Genomic DNA, 20,118 nt, shown 5'->3' with positions numbered 1-20,118 from the left:
TGTGAGCTGAACAGAACACCATGAATGAGAAAAAGAGAAGGTTGGTTGAATTCGTATTGAAAAACAAACTAATGGCAATAGCCTTATGGTGTGTACTCATGAGATATTAAGGAAAAATAATCTTCCTACAAATTAGCCCAGGTAGAAATTTTGGAAGATCAATTCTACTTCCAATTCCTTCATTAAATTTGAAAAATAATTGAGATAGGAGGAAACCTTTCAGCCTTTGAGATTTTCATAGTACAAGGTCATTATCATGAACTAATCTGCCATTGCCATGACATAAATGCAGAAAAACTAGGTAACCCAAATCATGCAGCTCTTCTAAAAATATACAGCAAAAATCCTTCATTTATGTCATCAAACTGTTTCCCATAATTTGTGCCTTGTTTTGTACTCCTTAGATTTTTTGGGTCAATTAAAAGCACAATTTATTCATTATACTATGTATTGCCCTCAGTTTACCCCTTACCTCTAGAAATACTTGAATAAATGTCCTCCTGTTGGCTACATGACTAGCTCTGAGAGTACAGATTCCTTTGGAACTTGTGAGTGCTCAGTCTTTCCTTTTAAAATGCATTACCCCCAAGTCACCAATCCCACAAAGACTAGGGGCTAGTGGAGGAGCCTCACTTTACTTTGTGGGCTCCTGATTAGGTGAAGAAGGCCTTAGAATATATACTATATTTATTTAGTACTTTATACTAGCCTTACTGCTGTTAAAGTGTGCAACCAATTTCTTTGGAATTAACATGTTCAAATTCTGGGAAGACAACTCTCTGGTCCCAAGACTGTTTAAAGGCTCAATTCTCCTGGCATTATTTATGAAAATTCTACTTAGAATAGCAAATAAATGTGACTTTTCTCTACTACATAAAGCAACAGAAAGGTCTTCTAACTGCTTTTATATTTTAAGATAAATAATTGACTACATTTTATACTTAAGAACCTTCTGGCTGGTCTTTAGGGATAGTTTCAGGGACACAACTCTGTAGTTAATAAAGGCAATGGTGCTCCATAGATGAAAAAATATGTCATGTTTAGTTCTTAACTAAAGTGAGAAGAGAGTTGGGCATATTAAATAACACTATGAGAATGAATGTATATGGTTGCATTTCTCTCACAGCAGACAAGTATAGACACCTGCATATAAACATATATGGGTGTATGTAACCCACTGCCATTAATTTTACTACTTTTCACAAGCTACTCAAATTTTACCTTCATGGCCTGCCACCCAAATCTTCTGGTAGAAATTTTTTCACATCTCCTTCCCTCCTACTTCTTTCCCCCCACACACTTATGGTATGTGCAGTTTCGCCAGACCCGTGTAAAGACAGGGGAACATTGATGGGATTGCTTTTCACAAGTGTGGGAACGAAAATCCTTCCCAATGAAAACATCTGTCTCTGTTCAAGTCATGCCCAGTTATCCCCCAAAAGAAATGTTCTGATTAACTTTTTTTTTAAGTCTTAAGATAGCAGTTTGTGTAGCAGATCTAATTAAGAAGTTTATGTAACAGATCTGCAGGGTTTTTTCCTTCTTCAACTGGGTTCTTTGAGCTCAGTTTGAGTGTTACTAGCTTTCGCTATGCAACGGCCAAGTGCTTCCCGGGCTGAAAATTATCAGCTTTTGTGGGATACTATTGCTTCCTTAAAACAATGTGAGCAAGCTATGCAACATGCATTCATTCCGGTAAGGAAAATTTCCTTTTATTTTCATAAATTCTTTTTCTTCTTCTTCTTCCTTTTATAGCTGTAGATAAATGGCATGTATTATATGCATTTAAAGATGTGATATCTTCTCTGTAGCTTTTGTTTGGGATAAATATATCTCTGTCTTGTTCTGTATGAAGTCTGAATTCTTAATATGGCCAGACGTTGATCAATGAGAAAGAGTAAATAGTGGTCCAAGCAAACTCATCCTCTTGAAAATAGTAGTGTCTAACTGTAACATGTACTAAAGAAAGGGAGCAAGATTGATATTTCTCATATTAATATTTGATACAACTTGCAGTATGTATTTCTTGGCTTATTCTCTCAGAACTCCTTAGAATGGCTTGAATATCTTTTTGCAGTGGGTTTGATACATAGATCAAGATTCCAAAAGTTAGTTCTTACATTTTGGTTATTTATTCAAATGAAATCCACCATAAAATCTCTCTTGAAAGCGTGACTGTTCCTTTAGTAAAGAGTGATGCACTCTTTAGAAATTTGTAAATGTAGCTGGTAGAAGTATATAGATATATAAAATGAATTAATAAGTCAGTGTCATTGTGTTATATATTACAGAAATAATGTTTGTGCTTATAATTATTTAACAGGAAGAATGAGGGTGGCTACATTAGATAGGCTGAGATGAGGTGGAATAAGAGTTTTAAAACATTTGATTCTTTAATTGAATCTGTTTTGAAGGATCAAGAATAAAAGAATTAAGAATAAAGGAAACTCTTAACAATTAGTCTCTGCTAAAAATGTATGTGGAGTAGCTTATGAAAAACATTATTTCTGATGTAGAAACTCAAGAGACATACCTCTGTCAATAGTTGGAATAAATCTTCTTTGAAGTTCAAGTTATTTTCAACTGACTGAAGTTAGGTGATATTGTATTTTTGTCTGTAACTTGGGAATCACCTAAATGTTTCAAAGACTGTGATATCTTTAAAGTTCTTCTCACGGAGTACTATTTTCTAGTTGGACCTCTGTAAATTGATCTTGATAGTTAAAGACATAAAACATAATTTTTGCAAGGAATTTAATGGTGAAAATCTCTCCACAACGGAATAAGTTATAATGATTCTACATTGAACTGAGACCTGATGTGTATAGTTTGCTTCTCCTGTCTTTATTAAGCGTTTCTTCCTTTGTTTTATCAGGGAGAATATGATACTCTTTGTGAAGCTAGTATCACCTCGTTTTGGAGCTTTCTCTGGCCAGGCAGTTATTTTCTCCCTTTTCTGCTCCTTGCATGCACCTCCCATTTATCACCTAACATATTTTGTTGCATGTGTTTTCTTCTCTGTCTCTTATATTGTCATTTATTGGAGTGAAAGAGAAAATTAAAGTAAGTTTAAGGAAGAAACTAACACTTATTTATTTGTTTTCTTATTGTCCTGTCTTGAACTGCCTGAATATAGGATGCATCTATCTCCAGGTTCTAGAAGTGTGTAGCACAGCAAAGAGTGCTTGTTGAGCACTTAAGAAATGAAACCAAATAGTCAATCTCCAATTCTAGCATTTCCAGTTAGTACATGGCAGTTTTCATCAACAGCTTTGTCTATGCTGACCTCATAAAATTATCTCTATTTAAAACTATCTGGAGAAAACATTAAAACTTGACTAAAGCATCAAAATGGGGTTATGTTGGGAGTGGCAGTGTTTTGATGTAGGGGATAGACCCTTATTGGAAAAAAATAGCCTTGGATTTAGTCCATAGTCCATGGGCCACTCTTTCTTCCATTCTAGTGTCTGTTCCCAATTCCCTCCACTGTACCATACACAGAAATTTCCAGGTTTTTTTTTTTTTTCAGGTTAGCTTCATTTTGAGTCCTCTAAGTCCTTTTAGAAGACATTAAGAATTTGCCAATCTCTCAAATATTCTCAATTTTTTTCCAAGTCTTACATTAAATATATCATTATATCATAATTTTGTGAGGATTACTTTTAGAAAACATGGCTATTAAAATATTACTATCAGCTTGAGGTAAATCTGTTTAAATTGAGCCTCAATTTTTTATCATAACATGTAATTTAGATCTCAGAAAAAGGTCTTTATTTGTTTCATACTTTATGCACTGTTTAAGCACAGTAATAATGTATTTCATACATACAAAGATACACACATATTTACACACACATGCACATACATGGATATATGGCATTCTGGCCCTTCATTATTTGGAATATACAAATAAATTCTAAAAATACCTATATTGGCCATGATGTTTTAAACCTATTCAGGAAATGACAACCTATATTGATTTAATCAATTACCTCCTTTAAAATAAACCTGGTTTTCTTTTAAAATAAAATACTGGAAATGAATAATGTATAGGAAATATAGGCACATACTATATAGCTATCTTAGGAAACCTGACCTGGTGTTTCACTTGCAGGTAAATGTTGTTTGTACGTGTCCTATGTCCTATAAATGTGTATTTCTAGCATATCATTAGAGTTCAGAGCTACCTAGAATGTCTGTACAATTTCTCAGACACACAATAAGCTATGGAAAGCAAAGAGTTTTTCAGTCACTGCACTTCTATGAACTAATAATAAACCTGACATACAGCCTCAAGTTATAATATAATCAACCCCAGAGAATCTGCCCATTCAGCCTAAAGTTTATCTTAGTGAAAGAAACCTAAAGCAGCTGATACCTGGATAGTGTAACTGTCCCAAATGGACTACACAAACAGGGAAGCCAACCTATGAAGTTTTTCAAAGCTCAACTTTTTGGTCTCACGTAATAGATCATGCCTTGTAATGGTGAGGTAGAGATCAAATCTGGAATCTCAGGTGAATTCTTTACTTGACCCAAGAACCCTGGGTATAAAACAGCAACACAGAATTCCCTGTATCTTTAGCATAAGTGCCAGCCAATGTAAGTTTTAAGTATTTATTAGATGGTTGAAGGATAAAAAGCTCTCTTTTGAGTCCCATAAATTGGTTCCATCATTGGAACTATAAGTGCATCTTTATAGACATTCAGTATCTTTGGGGTTCAGGCAAATCAAGGTTTTGCTGTTTTGTTATTCAAGTGAATGGCTATGCTTGTAAAAACAGTCCCATGATTAGTAGTTCTTTTCATAGAGACTGACCTGTGTTTCCATTCACTATTAGTTCATTCACTTCACTCAGATTTTATTGAGATCCTACTATGTTTCGTCATGGTCCTAGGCACAGGATAAAGACCTAAATGTGCACTTTAACTTTTATGACACCCAGTCACTTTGGAAGAGACACTTCATTATCCCTTGCCCAAAAGGTGCCCCACTGTTTCTTGCTGCAATGTACAAAGTTGATTTTCTTTCTACTACTAGTCACCAGGTTTGAATTTTGTCTAATGTGAATGTCATGCAGCTTACCAAGCAGTGGGAGAGATGCTGAGATGATTCAATTAGGAGAACCCTGATGAAACCTACATGGAATTTTGCTCATGAGAAATATTTTCAAATGGATACACAGATGATTCTAACACCGGATACTAAGTGTTGAGTGTCCTAAGTACCCATGAATTACCCTAAGAATTAAGGAAAGGGGCAAGTTTCACAGAAGGGTATCAGCTAGATTTTGAAGGTTAAGTAGAATATAGACATGCAGTGATGATGGAGGAAGAGGACATTGAAGTGGAGGGAACAATAAAAGCACTTACTAATTGCATAAACATGGTTCATTTTTTCACCTGATCATTCATTCAACCAATATTTATTAACTACCTTATCGGAAAATTATGTAATAGGGCTGAGCATATAGCAATAAATAGGACAAGCTTAAGTCTGCCCTGAGGCACTTACATTCTTAGGGGAGGAGACAAACATGAAATAAACAATTATGTGTATATCTGTATTGTACACTTTAATGCTATCCTGTGTGGTTCATAGCATTTCTCACACTTGCAATTGAGTATTGCACATATGTGCACACAGATACACAACTATTACCAGTATAGCAACTGCAGATATTTTTTCAAAGCCTCTACATATAAGGCAAATGGAATAAAATATTATTTCCCAAGCATATCATAGTCTTAATATACATGTTAATTTCCCTAGCAAACAATTAGTATGTCCTGTCTGACACATGGTACCTGAGATTGGTACTTGTAGTGTAAAAGTGACCATATGTATTGAGTACTTCTTTTATGTTGGGTACTGTTCTAAGCACGCCACATATTATTTCACTAAATTCTGTCAACAGCTCTCTGATATGGGCACTATCCTCTCCATTTTACAAAGTTTACAGCTATTAAGTGACTTTCCCATAATCACATAGCTAGTGAATGGAAAGACCAGAACTTTAAACTAGTTATGTGGCTCCAGAACTAATTTTCGTAATGGGTTCACTAGAATAAGGAGAAAACCACTGAGACTAAAACAGTTGCAGTAGAAGCAGCAATCTAGGGATGTACAGACCACAGTAGATGTAGGAAGGTGGGAGTGATCCATCTGCCTGGAATGGAGGGGAAAGATGAAGGATGATTGCAAAGAAGAGAGAGGTCTTGAGATGGTTTTAAAACAAGAGAAGGAGATAAGAAAGGATGAAACAGTAGGTACAAAGGCCCCAAGGCATAAAAAAGCAGTATGAAGTGAGGGATAGTTATCAACTTTCCCAAGCCCTAATCTTCCTCTTTGAGCATCAGTGACAGCAAGGTCAGAAACAAAAAGGGTAAGAGTTGGGTCATTTGTTAAAAGTCAGAAATCCTTCAAGTCAATCAGAAAAGAATCAGTGATTAAGTCAGGCTCATACTAAGGCACTGGAGTCTGAAGAGAATCTCCAGTGGAAAAAGAGATAACTTTCAGACACCTGGCTTCATTACCCCTGCTACCTGTGGCCTAGACTACAGGTTAACACCTGTCTGTGCCTGCAAGTGAGAACATGTGCCTAGAGAAGCAGAGAAAGCTTATGCACAGGTATAATAGAATGAAACAAAGATAGAAAGAGAAAAGGAGATGAGAAACCATATGGTCCCTAAGAAAGATGCTGAAAGAGATGAGCCTGACAGGAACAGAGAGAAGCTGGCAGAGACTTGCCTGTGGCTTCCTGGGTCCCTCAGAATTCCCAGTTCTTAGTTCCTGTTCATCAGATGGCTAACCTGCTGTGCTTCCTGCCCTTTCAACCTAATAGTTCAGATTTTGCTTAAGCTACTGTACGTGGCTTTCTATTCCCTGCAACCAAAGAACCTTAGCTACGACAGGGGCCAGTTAGTGGTTAGTGTTCCAGGGACAGGATCCAGCCGTACAAGAAAGGACAGGACAAGAACTGGAGGGAAGGCGAGCAAATCATCTGAGTACACTGGGCTTGAAAGGTGAAGGTCCATCATTCAAGACTTAACTTACATGACCTTCCACAAGACTTCTCTCACATCTTATAACCGGATTATATGCCTTCTCCCTTATTATTTCAACCCTCATAATACACTCCCTGAAGAAAAATAAGAGTAGAGAATGTACTCATACACTGATTTAATCTATTCTTTCTTATTTAATCATCACAATACCAACATGAAATGATCCTAATATTATCACCTCCATTTTAGATCAGTGGGGTCAGGTATCTTGTTTAAGATCCTATAGGTGGTAAGACTAGGAGAGAACCCAGGCCTTCTCAACCTAATCCCATCTCCTCACCCACCATGGTACTTGGCTCCTATTTCTCTTGTGATATTGTTCTGCTTCGTATTACAGAAATTTGAGGGATTTCTCTTATTTTTACATGACACCACAAACTCCTTATAGAGCAAAACCATGTACTTCTTCTTCCTACTTTCTGCAGCTCCAAGTACAGTGCCTTAACTATGATGTTTGTTAAATAAATCTGTAAGCGCTTATTAATACTTAAAATGTGAGAACCTAGCAGCAATGGGATAATAATGATAGAATAATCCTTCTTGTCTGAAATACCTCCTCAAAGCCTATCTTTTTGGTTCCAGTATCACTTCTACAGACCTTGCCTCGGGTCCCTGGATGTTGACTTTGAGCCATCATAAGCTTAGGTCAGATCTAAATAGGATTTGCTCAATGATGAGTTTCAGTCCTAGTTCATGGTGTTCCAAGTGTGTTTTGTCCTTTCTGGATTCTAAATATTGCTTGACTCATCATCCTCAATCATGTCGGATTCATTTCTCTATTTCATTCCTCTTAGCCTCACTTCACATTTCTGTCTAGTAATACCCCAGTTTTTAGTCTATTTCCTCCTGAAGAATGTGAACAAGGCTATTAATGGAATTCCTATTAGTAAAGGAACAAAGATGAAACTTAATCTATAGAGATATTCAACCTAAGGGAGGGAAAATAACTACATCAGAAGCGACCTGGATAATTGCAACAACCTGGGACTGCATGAACATTTGCAGATTTCTGGTAAAATGGAATAGAATAGCCACTTTTGTTTTTGAACAAAAGGCAAGAACTTGCTATCTTTTTATCCTCCTCTTTTATGCTGTTTTCATTTTCTTTGACTGCTGGCCTTGTGATTCCTGTGCATAGGCATTTTGAGTTCATGAAAAAGTAATGCCAGGTACAGGATGCTTTCTCATTATCCCATTGTTGCTGATTGTAAAATTTTTATGTGGATTTATCACAATGAGTATCAGTGCAGATATATGTTACTGTACAACAATGTAAAGCCCATCCTCTGCCACTCCCACTTTCCTCACCCACTCCAGAAATTGCAAAAATAGGACCCAAAACATTTTTGTTACAGAATAGAAAACTAGGCATTTGTTCAGAGCTAATAATAGCAGTCCTCCTCCAAGTAGCAAAACAAAATTAAAACACACACATATCGAATTCTTGAAAACTTTAATGAGCTAATACTAAATATGTTGTACCTCTTTAAACTTCATTTAGATATTTTTACTTAGCAGGGAGATGCTTAACAACAAAGGAGTTACTAATTTTTATCTTGAAAATATACTGCTTTTACTCTTGCTGCTGCTGAAACTCCTGTTACTCTGCTACTACTATCTTCCTTGTATTGCTCTACCTTGTTGTAATTTTCAAAGCATTGCAAATTATATTCTTGGTCTTTATACCTTAGCAAGGTAGGCAAGACAGATGTTAACATCTCCATATTATTTATAAGGAAGTTAAAAGTGAAAGAGTTGAAATGGCTGGAATCAGAAGTGACTAAGCAGTAAGACCTAACCTAGCAGGACTAGAAGTTCAATCTAGTGCACTTTTGTTGAAATTCAGACTCTTAGCTACTTTGAAAAACCTAGGTTTGTAGTCCTGGCTTAACTTTTGACCTCAGATTCATCCTCTGTAAAATTAGATATTATACAGATCTTTTAAAGCTTTTTTGTGGTTCAAATGAGATAATGTGAGTTAAACCCTTAGCACAATGTCTAATCAAAGCAGGGTTGCCATTATTAATGTTGCTGAGTTTTAATATGTTCTTAATAAATCCTTTTACAAATTGCATAGGGTTTTTATATATGATCCCATTTTCTTCTCAAAGAAACACATTAGGTAGATAAATAATAAGTTATAATCTCCATTTATATATGATTAGAACATTTGAGAGAGGTTAAATGAATTGGCTAAAATCATAATATAGGTGAGAGGAAAGTTCTTAAATCTCAGTCAGATGACCCAAACCCTAAACTGCTTTTATTACTCTTCTTTTGATATTCAAAGTTAGGTTAATATTAAAATCAGGAATTATCCAATCCTTATTTATAGCTGGATATAACCTTAGACATAATTTAAAGAGTTAAGTGACCTGACCAAGTTCTACAGTGACACAACAGCCCTAGGCACCTCATCTGCTGACTCCAAGTACAAGACTAGCAGATGCTCATCCTATAACTTAAAAACATACAATGCAAATGTTTTTGTTGAGTTAGAGTGGGCAAGGAGGGGGTCATAAATTGCAAGGTTGTAAACATTATATTCATAAGGAAGTTACCATTACCTTTTCAGTTGGTTAAGGAAACCTTTTATAAAACAAATGAAGTTCTAGAGTGTCTTAGTTTACAGTTTCATGGATAAAGTGGTCTGGGAGTAAAGAGGAGAGTCAGCCTGGGAACCACCATTTTATTCTCCACTTGGTGACAGAGTCCTCATACACCATAAAACAACCTGCTCTATGCCTTATTTCTCTTACTTTTATTTTTCTCTCTGTTTCCCTCTCTCTCCTCTAGCCCACATTACCAGACAACATTCCTCCATGTTCACTCTGAAACAACTGTAGCATTATCCAGATCCCAGAAGGAGGTAAACTGGCAAGCAGAACCCTTGCTTTACAGAATAACTGGGGGTGAGGGAGCCATAGGAAAACTGAGAAACCAAGAGTGACATAGCCATTGCCACTCTGGGAAGCTAGGACAGCTGTGGGGCTAGGAACTGGTTGGCATTTTAGACCTAGAGATTTGTAGGCTTTTGCTGTGGAACAAAGAGTTCATTGCCTGGTCGATGACAATATACAAACGCATCTGCAGAATATATTCTTTGGCATCAGAAAACGCTAGCATTAGTTAGCCAGCTTCTATTTTTCTAGTCCCCATTCACTTCTTTTTTAAAAATCTATTCTTTCTCTGTGTTTTTCCCCAATGAAAATTATTCCAAATATAATATTAATTTTGAAGACAAAATAAGTAAAGGGGAAATTGATAGACTTATAGATGTTATCAGATTTGAAAATAAGAGAAATTGAACAAAGATGTGTCTACTGTGTTCTTTCTGCAACACAACCCAAGTGCCCTGTTTCAGAGGCAAGTATTGAAATATCTTCCAATCTAACATGGACATGAGCACATTATAGATTACTAATGGTAAAACAGTAAACCAAACTCATATCTCCTCTTTCTCTCTCTCTAACATTTCCTCTAAAACAAACAAAAATCTAACTTGGTGTTTAGAAAATAGAGAAAGGCAAGGATAGAAGAAAGACTTTGGTGATACTTCTTTGCTTCACATTCTTATATTTAAAAAATAGAGAGTTATGAAGTAAAATATTAAAACTACATGAACTTTTCTAAGATGAAACATGAGACTTCAAGTGAATGTTTAGTTTGGGTGAATATTTTTTTTAAGTTTATTTATTTTGAGAGAGGGAGAGAGAGTGCAGAGAGAAAAATCTCCATGCTGTCAACACAGAGCCTGACACAGGTCACGAACCCACAAACTGTGAGATCATGACCTGAACCGAAATCAAGAGCTGTATGCTTAACTGTCTGAGCCACCCAGGAACTCCTTGGGTGAATCTTTTGAACTAGATCTTCATATTCATCTGAAAAATTTAGCAAATTCTTGGAATGCCTTTTTGTTTTTTTCATGATCTTTGAGTGTTTAGCTTTTCATCAAATCCTATGCTTCCTTCTACCTTTCCAACTTCTGAAATGTACAGTTGGATATAAGTTAGAGCATGAAACACTTCCAGTACCACCTTCCTTACTCAACACAGAGTGGCATTACAACAAACACATGGATTTGGAGTCAAAAAGAGTGACCTTTTGGAAAAAATGGACCACTCTCTTACACCATACACAAAAATCAATTTAAAATGAATTAAAGACATAAATGTAAGACCTTAAATCATAAAAATCCTAGAAGAGAGCACAGGCAGTAACATCTTTGACATCAGCCATAGCAACTTCTTTGTAGTATGTCTCTGGAGGCAAGGGAGACAAAGGCAAAAATGAACTAATGGGACTACAGCAAAATAAAAAGCTTCTGCACAGGAAAGGAAACAATCAACAAAACTAAAAGGCAACCTACAGGGTAAGAGAAGATATTTGCAAATGACGTATCCGATAAAGGATTACTATCCAAAATATATGAGGAACTGATACAACTCAACACCCCTCCAAACAAATAATCCAATTAAAAATGGTCAGAAGACATGAACAGTCATTTCTCCAAAGAAAATATCCAGATAGCTAACAGACACATGAAAAGATGTTTATCATCACTTATCATCAGAGAAATACAAATTAAAACTACAATGAAGTATCACCTCACACTTGTCAGAATGGCTAGAATCAAAAACACAAGAAACAAGAGGTGTTGATGGGAATGTGGAGAAAAAGGAATACTCATACACTGTTGGTGAGAATGTGAACTGGTGCAGCCACTGTGGAAGATAGTATGGAGGTTCCTCAAAAAGTTAAAAATAGAACTACCTTATGATCCAACAATTGCCCTACTGGACCTTAACACAAAGAATACTGGAACACTAATTCAAAGGGATACATGCACCCCTATGTTAATAGTGGCATTATTTACAATAGTCAATATATGGAGGCAGCCTAAGTATCCATCAATTGATGAATAGAAAAAGAAGATATGGCATATATATACCAGCTATATTATTAAGCCATAAAAAAAGAATGGAATCTTGCCATTTGCAATAGCATGGATGGAACTAAAAGTATAATGCTAAGCAAAATAAGTCAAAGACAAATATCGTATGATTTCACTTGTATGTGGAATTTAAGGAACAAAACAAGCAAGCAAAGGGGAAAAAAGAGAGATAGGGACAAAGCAAGAAATGGGTTCTTTTTTAAAGTTTATTATTTTTATTTTGAGAAAGAGAGAGAGTGTGTATGTGTGCAAGTTGGGGAGGGGCAGAGACAGAGGGAGAGAGAGAATCTCAAGTGGACTCTGAGTTATCAACACAGAGCCTGACAAGGGGCTTGATCTTGAAGACTGTGAGATCAGGACCTGAAGCCAAAATCAAGAGTCAGATGCTTAACTGACTAAGCCCCCAGGTACCCCAACAGATGCTACTAATTATAGTGAACAAATTGATGGTCACCAGAGGGGAGGGGAGTGGAGGTAAGGTGAAATAGGTGATGGGGATTCACAAGTGCGCACAGAGAATTGTATGTGTGGAATTGTTGAATTACTATATAACACTGTATGACTGTATGTTAACTAACTGGAATTAAAATTAAGACTTAAAATTAAAAGAAAAAGAAGAATGAGTCTTGGCTCCACTAGCTATTAGTCTAGTGACCTTGAATGCATTGCATTACAGGCTCATGCCTCACTTTCTTTATCTGTATAATGAGCATAATTATAGTATGTAACTCATAGGTGTGTTATGAGCATTAGAAAAGAATGAATATAAATGACCAGCATATGTTAGGTATAGAAGAGTCTTTCTGTTTATTACTTTCCTTAATTTACATATTGTGCTTCCGAAAAACATAGTCTATAGCATGACAAGTTCCAGATGCTCATATCCACACCATCAGTGTGGTACAAGAGTAGTCACCAGTGGGCATTGTGCAGTTACCCCTTTCCACCCATATTACATAATCTGTTACCTCAGGGTTTCTCATGAGTCCTGTCTCTTGTTACTGCAACTCTAGTTTCAAAGGTCTAAATGCCCATTAACAAACATCTTTGAGTATATTGTATGTAAAACATTGATGGGAATGTAGGTGGAAGAGGCTGGTAAAGAAATGAAATAAGAGTCCTTTCCTCAAAACAATTGCAGTTTCAACAAGGAGATGAAAATACAGCATCTTAATATTCATTAAGAACATCAGGGTTTAGGGGTGCCTGGGTGGCTCAGTTTGGTGAGCATTCAGCTCTGGCTCAAGTCATGCTCTCATGGTTTATGAGTTTGAGCCCCAAATCCAACTTGCTGCTGTCAGCGCAGAGCCCACTTTGGATTTTCTGTCCTCCTCTATCACTGACTCTACCCCTCTCACATTCTCTCTCTCTCTCTCTTAAAAATAAATAAAACATTAAAAAAAAAGAATGTCAGGGTTTAGTGTTTTCACATAATTCCTTTAACATTTATAATTCAGTGTAAACTGAAGTAACAACTAATGAATGCTTTAAAATGGGGGGGGGGGGGCAGAATGGAGATAGATTGAAACCTGCAGTCAAGATTGAGGAAACTTTCATAGAAAGTCTAGGGGGCTTTAGACTGTCCTTGAAGGATAGATATAATTTGGTTAGATAAATAAGAGAGGGGACCATGATTGATTCATGACATAAGAGAAGGAAGAAATGTAAACAGTATCTTATGGTAGACCTAAGCAAGGTGTGTGCTTGAAGTAGTGAGAATCTTGGCTTGATGGAAAGAAAGGAAAGGGAAGGGAGTAAATAGTATCCATTTATTGATCACCTACTGTATGCAAGACCTTGATCCATGTGCTACAGAAGAAATTAGCCCCACCTTAGCCTGATGAACCAGATTAACAGCTTGCTTAGAATTCTGGTATCTATGTGTTGAAAATATAACTGTGCTGCTAAGACTATAGCTCTTTGGTAGCTTAGCAAAAAGGAGCAGATGGTATCCACATGGATCTTTCCAGGAATAGCACCACATGGAGTGAATCAGTGAATTAAGTATGTATGGTTATATGGCATGGGGCACATTGACTAAACCACATTTGAGATCTGAGCTAATGACTCCATTTTTCATGCAATCTCCAGAGAGCATTTATATAAATAAAGCAGTTAGTTTTGTAAATGCTCACTGTGAGCCCGTGGGATTTGTGGCATCATGGACTAATGTACAAAAGCAAAAGATTTGGAGTCAAAGGACCTGGGTTTGAATTCCAGCTTTGCTCCCCTCTAGCTGTCTGATGTTGGGAATTTCAGTGAATCACCCTACACCTCAGTTTACTTAACTATAAACAAAGGAAAATTCCACCAGTCCCTCTGGGTTCTGTGAGGAGTACACAAGAAAACACAGATAAAAAGCTTATCATGTTCGCCTGCCACACAATGGTTATTTGCTCAGTCAGTGTTAGTTCCCTTCCTTCTTTCTGTGGAAATTAAATGATCTAATGTATATAAATATACTCTATAAATGATAAAGCATGGTATTAGTGGCCAGTATAATATAATTATCCATTTGAGTTTCAGTGATGATATGAAGTTTTGGTGAGTCATTTATTTTTGCCTTTTATACTAAGTGCAAAGAGATATGAGAGATATGTGGCTGGGTTGCTGCATGGGAATTTAGAGTCCTCATAATTAGTAGTTCAAGCAAGTTTTATCTCTTATCCCAAGTGTACTTAATTCTAAAGAAAACATAAAGAAAAGTCTCTTTGGTTCTGAGATCTCCACTCTGTGTCATTCTGCAGGCTACCCCAGCTTTTCTGTACTAGAGTTGGAAACACATAACTCAGCTTAACTGAGGTCGTTAGGATATCATCTGTTTTCTGCAGAGTATTACACTACCTTGTATTTTAAAGGAGGATGGAGCAGGCATGTTAACACTTCAATCCAAAGGGATGAAAGACTAATGGTGAATTTTCAAGGATCAGTGAGGGAAGTTGTGTTAACTAGAACAGACTTCTGGAGACTTATCAAATTTTAACAGGGAACAGAAGCACATGTTTTGAAGTTGTTAAGAATTACCCACATAGGAGCTGGACTTTCAGATTTGATTCTTGGCCTTGCTATCACCAGCTGAATGACCTTGGGCAAGTTAGTTAACATCTCTGTGCCTCAGTTTTCGGTAAAGTAAGGATAATATTATTTTTATTATTAAGAGAGTTCAGAAAAGCAGAGTTAAACTGAATTCAGGCCAAACATGAGTCCGCCATTTTTTTTTCCAATATTCTGAGCTAGGCTGATGGTAAGCTAGGTAGGTAGCCATCTCTGCATTTTGTAAAGTGTTAGGCAGAGGGGCCAAGGTTTTTTACTTCCTCCAAGGTTGCTCCCGGAGATACCCTGCCATAGTCATTAACCTCCAAGTTAAGCCTTGCCTAGCTACGCCTCAGGCCCTCATACTGTTCAGTTACCCACCCTCGTGATATTGCCTCAGTGTCCTCACTTGTGTGTGTGTGTGTGTGTGTGTGTGTTGCAACACACATACACACACATATATATGTATGTATGTCACTGGAGGGTAAGGGCAAGCCAGAGTACAGACCTGATACTATTGGTACTACTATTGGCGATGACTCAGAGCTATACTGGATTAAACTGCATGCCCCTGGCTTGTCTTGTGGAAAGGAAATAGAAAAGGAGAAGAAAATTCAGGAAAGCAAAAAATAACCACACTAATAAATAATATAAACTTACATCTATAGAGTTCCTCTCTTTTCACTTAACATGCATTATTTCTTCAGCTAACTTCTTGGGAAATAGGTTAACTGGAAAATAGCGTTGTCCCATTTTTTTTAAGTGGGGGTTTAAAAGAGATTAAGGGACTTAGAAACCCTCTGAGAATTGGGGAATTGAATCTGAGTCAGTACAGTGAGAAATTTCTCTTCAGACAGTGAAGGAGTGACTAGCAACATACAAGGCAGAAAATAACTGAATTCTCAATATGTAGCCTGGAAAAATTCAGTAGAGGGGATCAGGAAATGTTAGTGGTTATCAGCATGAGTTCTGGGGCTATAAAGACATGGGTCTGAAACCTGGTTGTAGTCCTTTTAGGTTTGAGGCCTTAGACAGGTGACTTAGCCACTTTGAGCCTGCCTGCTTGCCTGCCTTTCTTCCTTCCTTCCTTCCTTCCTTCCTTCCTTCCTTCCTTCCTTCCTCCCCCCCCCCCCTTTTTTTCCTTCCTTCCCTCCTTCTTTCCTTTAAATGGGAACAATGAGGGGATCCTGGGTGGCTCAGCTGGTTGAGCAGTGTCTGACTTTGGCTCAGGTCATGATCAGGTCTGAGCCCTGCATCAAGCTCTATGCTGAGTGTTATCTCCCTCTCTCTCTACCCCCACCTCTCTTTCTCTCTCTCAAAAATAAATGAACATTTAATGGGGTACCTGGGGGTGCTGAGTCAATTAGGTGTCTAACTTTGGCTCAGGTCATGATCTCACAGCTCATGAATTTGAACCCGGCATTGGGCTCTCTGATGACAGCTCAGAGCCTGTAGCCTGCTTGGGATTCTGTGTCTCCCTCTCTCTGTTCTTCCCCCACTCACACCGTCTCTCTCTCTTTCTTTCTTTCTTTCTTTCTTTCTTTCTTTCTTTCTTTCTTTCTTTCTTTTCTTTCTTTCTCTCTCTCTCTCTCTCTCTCTATCTCTGAAAAATGAATAAACATTAAAAAAGATGCTTCAAAAATAAATGAACATTTAAAAAATAATTAAAAAATAAATGGGAACAGTGATGTTTTCCTTAAAACATTTTGAGAAGTAAATACATAGATGCATCTTAAGTATTTACCACAGCCCCTGGAACATAATAGGCATTTAATAAATGCTTAACAGTTTATTCTTGTTATTGCTGTTGTTACCCTGTCTTTAGTTTCCATACTAAATAATTGTGAGATCTGGGACATGCCACTAGGCCATGTGTCCATTTCCATATTTATAGAGTGAAAGGATAGAATTAAATGATCCTTAAGGTCCCAGCTGTAAAGTTTTGTAATTCTAAAGTGGGTGTGTTTCTTTTATTTTGTTTCTCTCTCACACAGCCATCAATATGTCTTTAATCAGTCATTTACCAGAAATTTTCCTTGGAGCTTACTTAAAACATCCAGACTTAGTCAGCCTGGCTATGCCTGACTATATCTTCCCAAACTAACGTTAACATTCAAATCACCTTTGGTTTTCACTAGATTGGCTGGGAGAGCAGCCCCCAAAAGCATTTAATCTTTGCAGTGATAAACAAGGCAAGCAGCTTGCTAGAATTCTGCCATTAGACTGACACTTACTACCTTCTCCTAAGCCATGCCTCCTGCAGGCCTGTTCACATGATATATCTGGACCCCTGTAACTGGGCCAGAGTGAGGAGGGGAAGCCTCTGCCACCAGCCAGGATCAAGGTGTATATATCCTAATTTGCTTTGAGCTGGCCTCTGACCTGTTAGTAAGCAACGGTAGTTAGAATCCAAAGAGTTCTTGTAAATTACAATTCTGTTCTGAGAGACAGTAGAGTATAATTGTCAAGAGTATGGATTCTGAGCTAGACTGTCTAGGTTTGAAGATGGTATATTTACCATATGTCTGACTTTGGGAAAATTACTGAAACTCTACTTCCTCACTTGTGAATAGAGAATAATGGTACTTGACTCATTGGGTTATGTGAAGATTAAATAAGTTAATTATATAAATAAATGCTATATAAATGCTTGACTTTCTTCTTACCCACCCCAGTGTTAATACACCGAAGATCTGGCTGTGGCTTGGTCATGGTCCCATAAGATTTCAGGTAGTGATGATGCTCAGGGGCAATTGCAGATCTTTAGTAAATCTATGTCACTGTTTTCTTTGTGGCAAAGAGCAGTGGTTTATCTTTTACTGGGATGAACAAAGTTATTGATGTAATGTAAAGGTATTTGGGTATCCTATGGAGCTCAAAGAGGAAAGTGGCAGGAATTCATGAATAACTTGATCTAACAACTTCAATTTTTCAGTATTCTCTGTTTGCTTTTCGCTTTTCTACAATTAACTTTATACTTCCTTCTTGCTGTAAACTAGCTTTCTCCACATATAAAGAATGTAATATAAAATGCAAACCATGTATATCTCATAGTTTGGGTCACCTAAGAGAGATTGGTTTCTTAAGCCTTTATAGTTTCAAAAATCCTTGGCTATATTTATATAAAGACAAGCCTTGAAACTTCTCATTAAAAGATTTTTTTTCAGGGGCACCTGGTGGCTCAGTCAGCTGAGCATCGGACTCTTGATTTCTGTTCAGGTCATGATCCCAGGGTTGTGGGATCGAGCCCCACACCCAGCTCTGTGCTGAGCATGGAACCTGCTTAAGATTCTCTGTCTCTGTCTCTGTCTCTGTCTCTCTCTCTCTCTCTCTCATTCTCTCTCCCTGCTTATTTATCTCTCTTGCTAAAAGTAAAAATAAATAAATAAATAATAAAAATAAATTAAAAAATGATTTTTTCATATTTGTTAAAAATTTCTTTCCATTTAATGGAAATCAGCATATTGAAGTTGGACACTGGAATCTGCTAAGTCACCAGTTTGATTTAGGAGTTCAATTAAAGAGAATACCCAATACCCAATTAAAGAGACTATGTGTACAGCAGGGCAGTAAGAATTGTGGAGATAAAGCTTAGTGGGAACCATCAAAGCAACTAGGGAACTGGTTTTAAGAATCTAAAACCAGACCTGATCAAACTAGGCATGGACTCACATGATTTCAAAAGCGAGAAAAGAAACAGAAGCCAGGATGAGCCATGGGGAGATCTGAAATTCACAACTGGTGACAGAAGCACACTCATGGGCCATACTTAGAATTCAACTATACTCTGTCACCACTTGGGATTTTTATTCTCTGATGATGTGTATCATTGAGTACCTTCAAGAAGCTCTGTGAAAACAGTCTGGGGAGGGTCATGAGGGTCCTGGAACAAAGCAATGGGAGATCTGATCTTCAGAGAGCCAGATATAGCAGCAGTGGGATACAGAACAGCCAACCATGACATCTTGGCATTCATGCCTGGGATTTGTCAATGTCAGATGTATGTGCTGTATGTGTATATTCAAACAATCTATACATTTTGTTCATTCATGCATTTTTAATGACATTAAAAGATGCAGGCATTAATGGGGGCTTCTGAATCTTTTTTACTCAATAAGGAGCTTTCCACATAACATAGATTATACTTCACAACCTTTACAGCTTACAGTTATGAAATAATCAATATTTCATAAAAGCTGGATAGTTAAGCAATAGGGACTGATTAAGGAAAGATAGTGACAGTGGATAATCTGGAAAAGTAGTCACAGTTTTGTGGGTAACATGGGATTTTGGAGTTATCCTAGAAATGCTCTCCTGAGTTTACGAGCTTACAAAGAGCTATTATTTTCCTTTATACCCTCACCTATGCTTTATATCAACATTTAGCCAGTAATTCCTAAGTTGTTGCTGAGCTCCTTTGGTGTAACCAAGTGCTGTGAAGAATTCTAGGAAAATATTCAATCCTTGTCATTTTTTAAACAGAGTCTGATTAGAAAACCTGAATTTATGTATATGAAAAGGAAAATAGCAGCATAAACATATGAAAGGGATAAATGACATCATAAAGGAAATGGGCTTGCATACAAAATTTATTCCTAGATCATGTTAATATAATCTGTAAGAGGAAAAACAAAAGTAAGATGGGTTGAATCAAACCAATACATATTTATTGATCAAATTGTACTAAATATAAGTCTTGGGTGTAATACTTGGAAAGCTTTCAGTCTGGTCAAGGGGGCAAGGCACAAATGTTTTAGAAGAGTCCTGGGAACCAATTAGAAAGCATAGAAGAGAGGAAGTAAAAACTAAAAAACAGAAGAGGAAGACAACAACAGTAACCATTCAGGCATCATCAGATTGCTTTCAATATCTGATATGTAAGACTTAAGGCAGCTCTTGCCTCCAGGGTGGTCTTTGGTTTGCCAGAATCTTCTATGCTGATCTACCTCAAGATCTGCAATCACTGCAGGACTCTTGCAACTGAGCCACCTAGATACTCAGATCATGGAGCAACTTAGTGTGGAAAAAAAATGGATTTTGAGGTCAGAAAGGCCAGTATT

At 37.1% G+C, this 20,118-nt stretch overlaps 1 protein-coding gene across 28 annotated transcripts in view; it reads left to right on the top strand.

Annotated features, from left to right (window-relative positions):
- The window catches only part of DLG2 (discs large MAGUK scaffold protein 2), a 2,072,859-nt gene that overhangs the window by 1,336,464 nt on the left and 716,277 nt on the right, over nt 1–20,118 (top strand). Inside the window, exon 1 of one of the 28 annotated variants that reach the window (XM_019450199.2) lies at nt 1,472–1,695. The exons of 25 other annotated variants lie outside the window; for them this stretch is intronic. In XM_019450199.2, the coding sequence (XP_019305744.1) occupies nt 1,591–1,695 (105 nt within the window). In that variant the 5' untranslated portion in view covers nt 1,472–1,590. Of the gene's footprint in view, nt 1–1,471; nt 1,696–20,118 lie in introns of those variants that run through there. 2 more of the 28 variants (XM_019450204.2, XM_053900139.1) reach the window with 2 other exon arrangements.

This window comes from Panthera pardus, unplaced genomic scaffold (genome assembly GCF_024362965.1).
Source record: "Panthera pardus isolate Hobbes unplaced genomic scaffold, ASM2436296v1 HiC_scaffold_12, whole genome shotgun sequence".
Taxonomy (NCBI): Eukaryota; Metazoa; Chordata; class Mammalia; order Carnivora; family Felidae; genus Panthera; species Panthera pardus.
The sequence above is the reverse complement of the archived record's forward strand: the minus strand, read 5'-3'. Positions and strand labels throughout refer to the sequence as shown.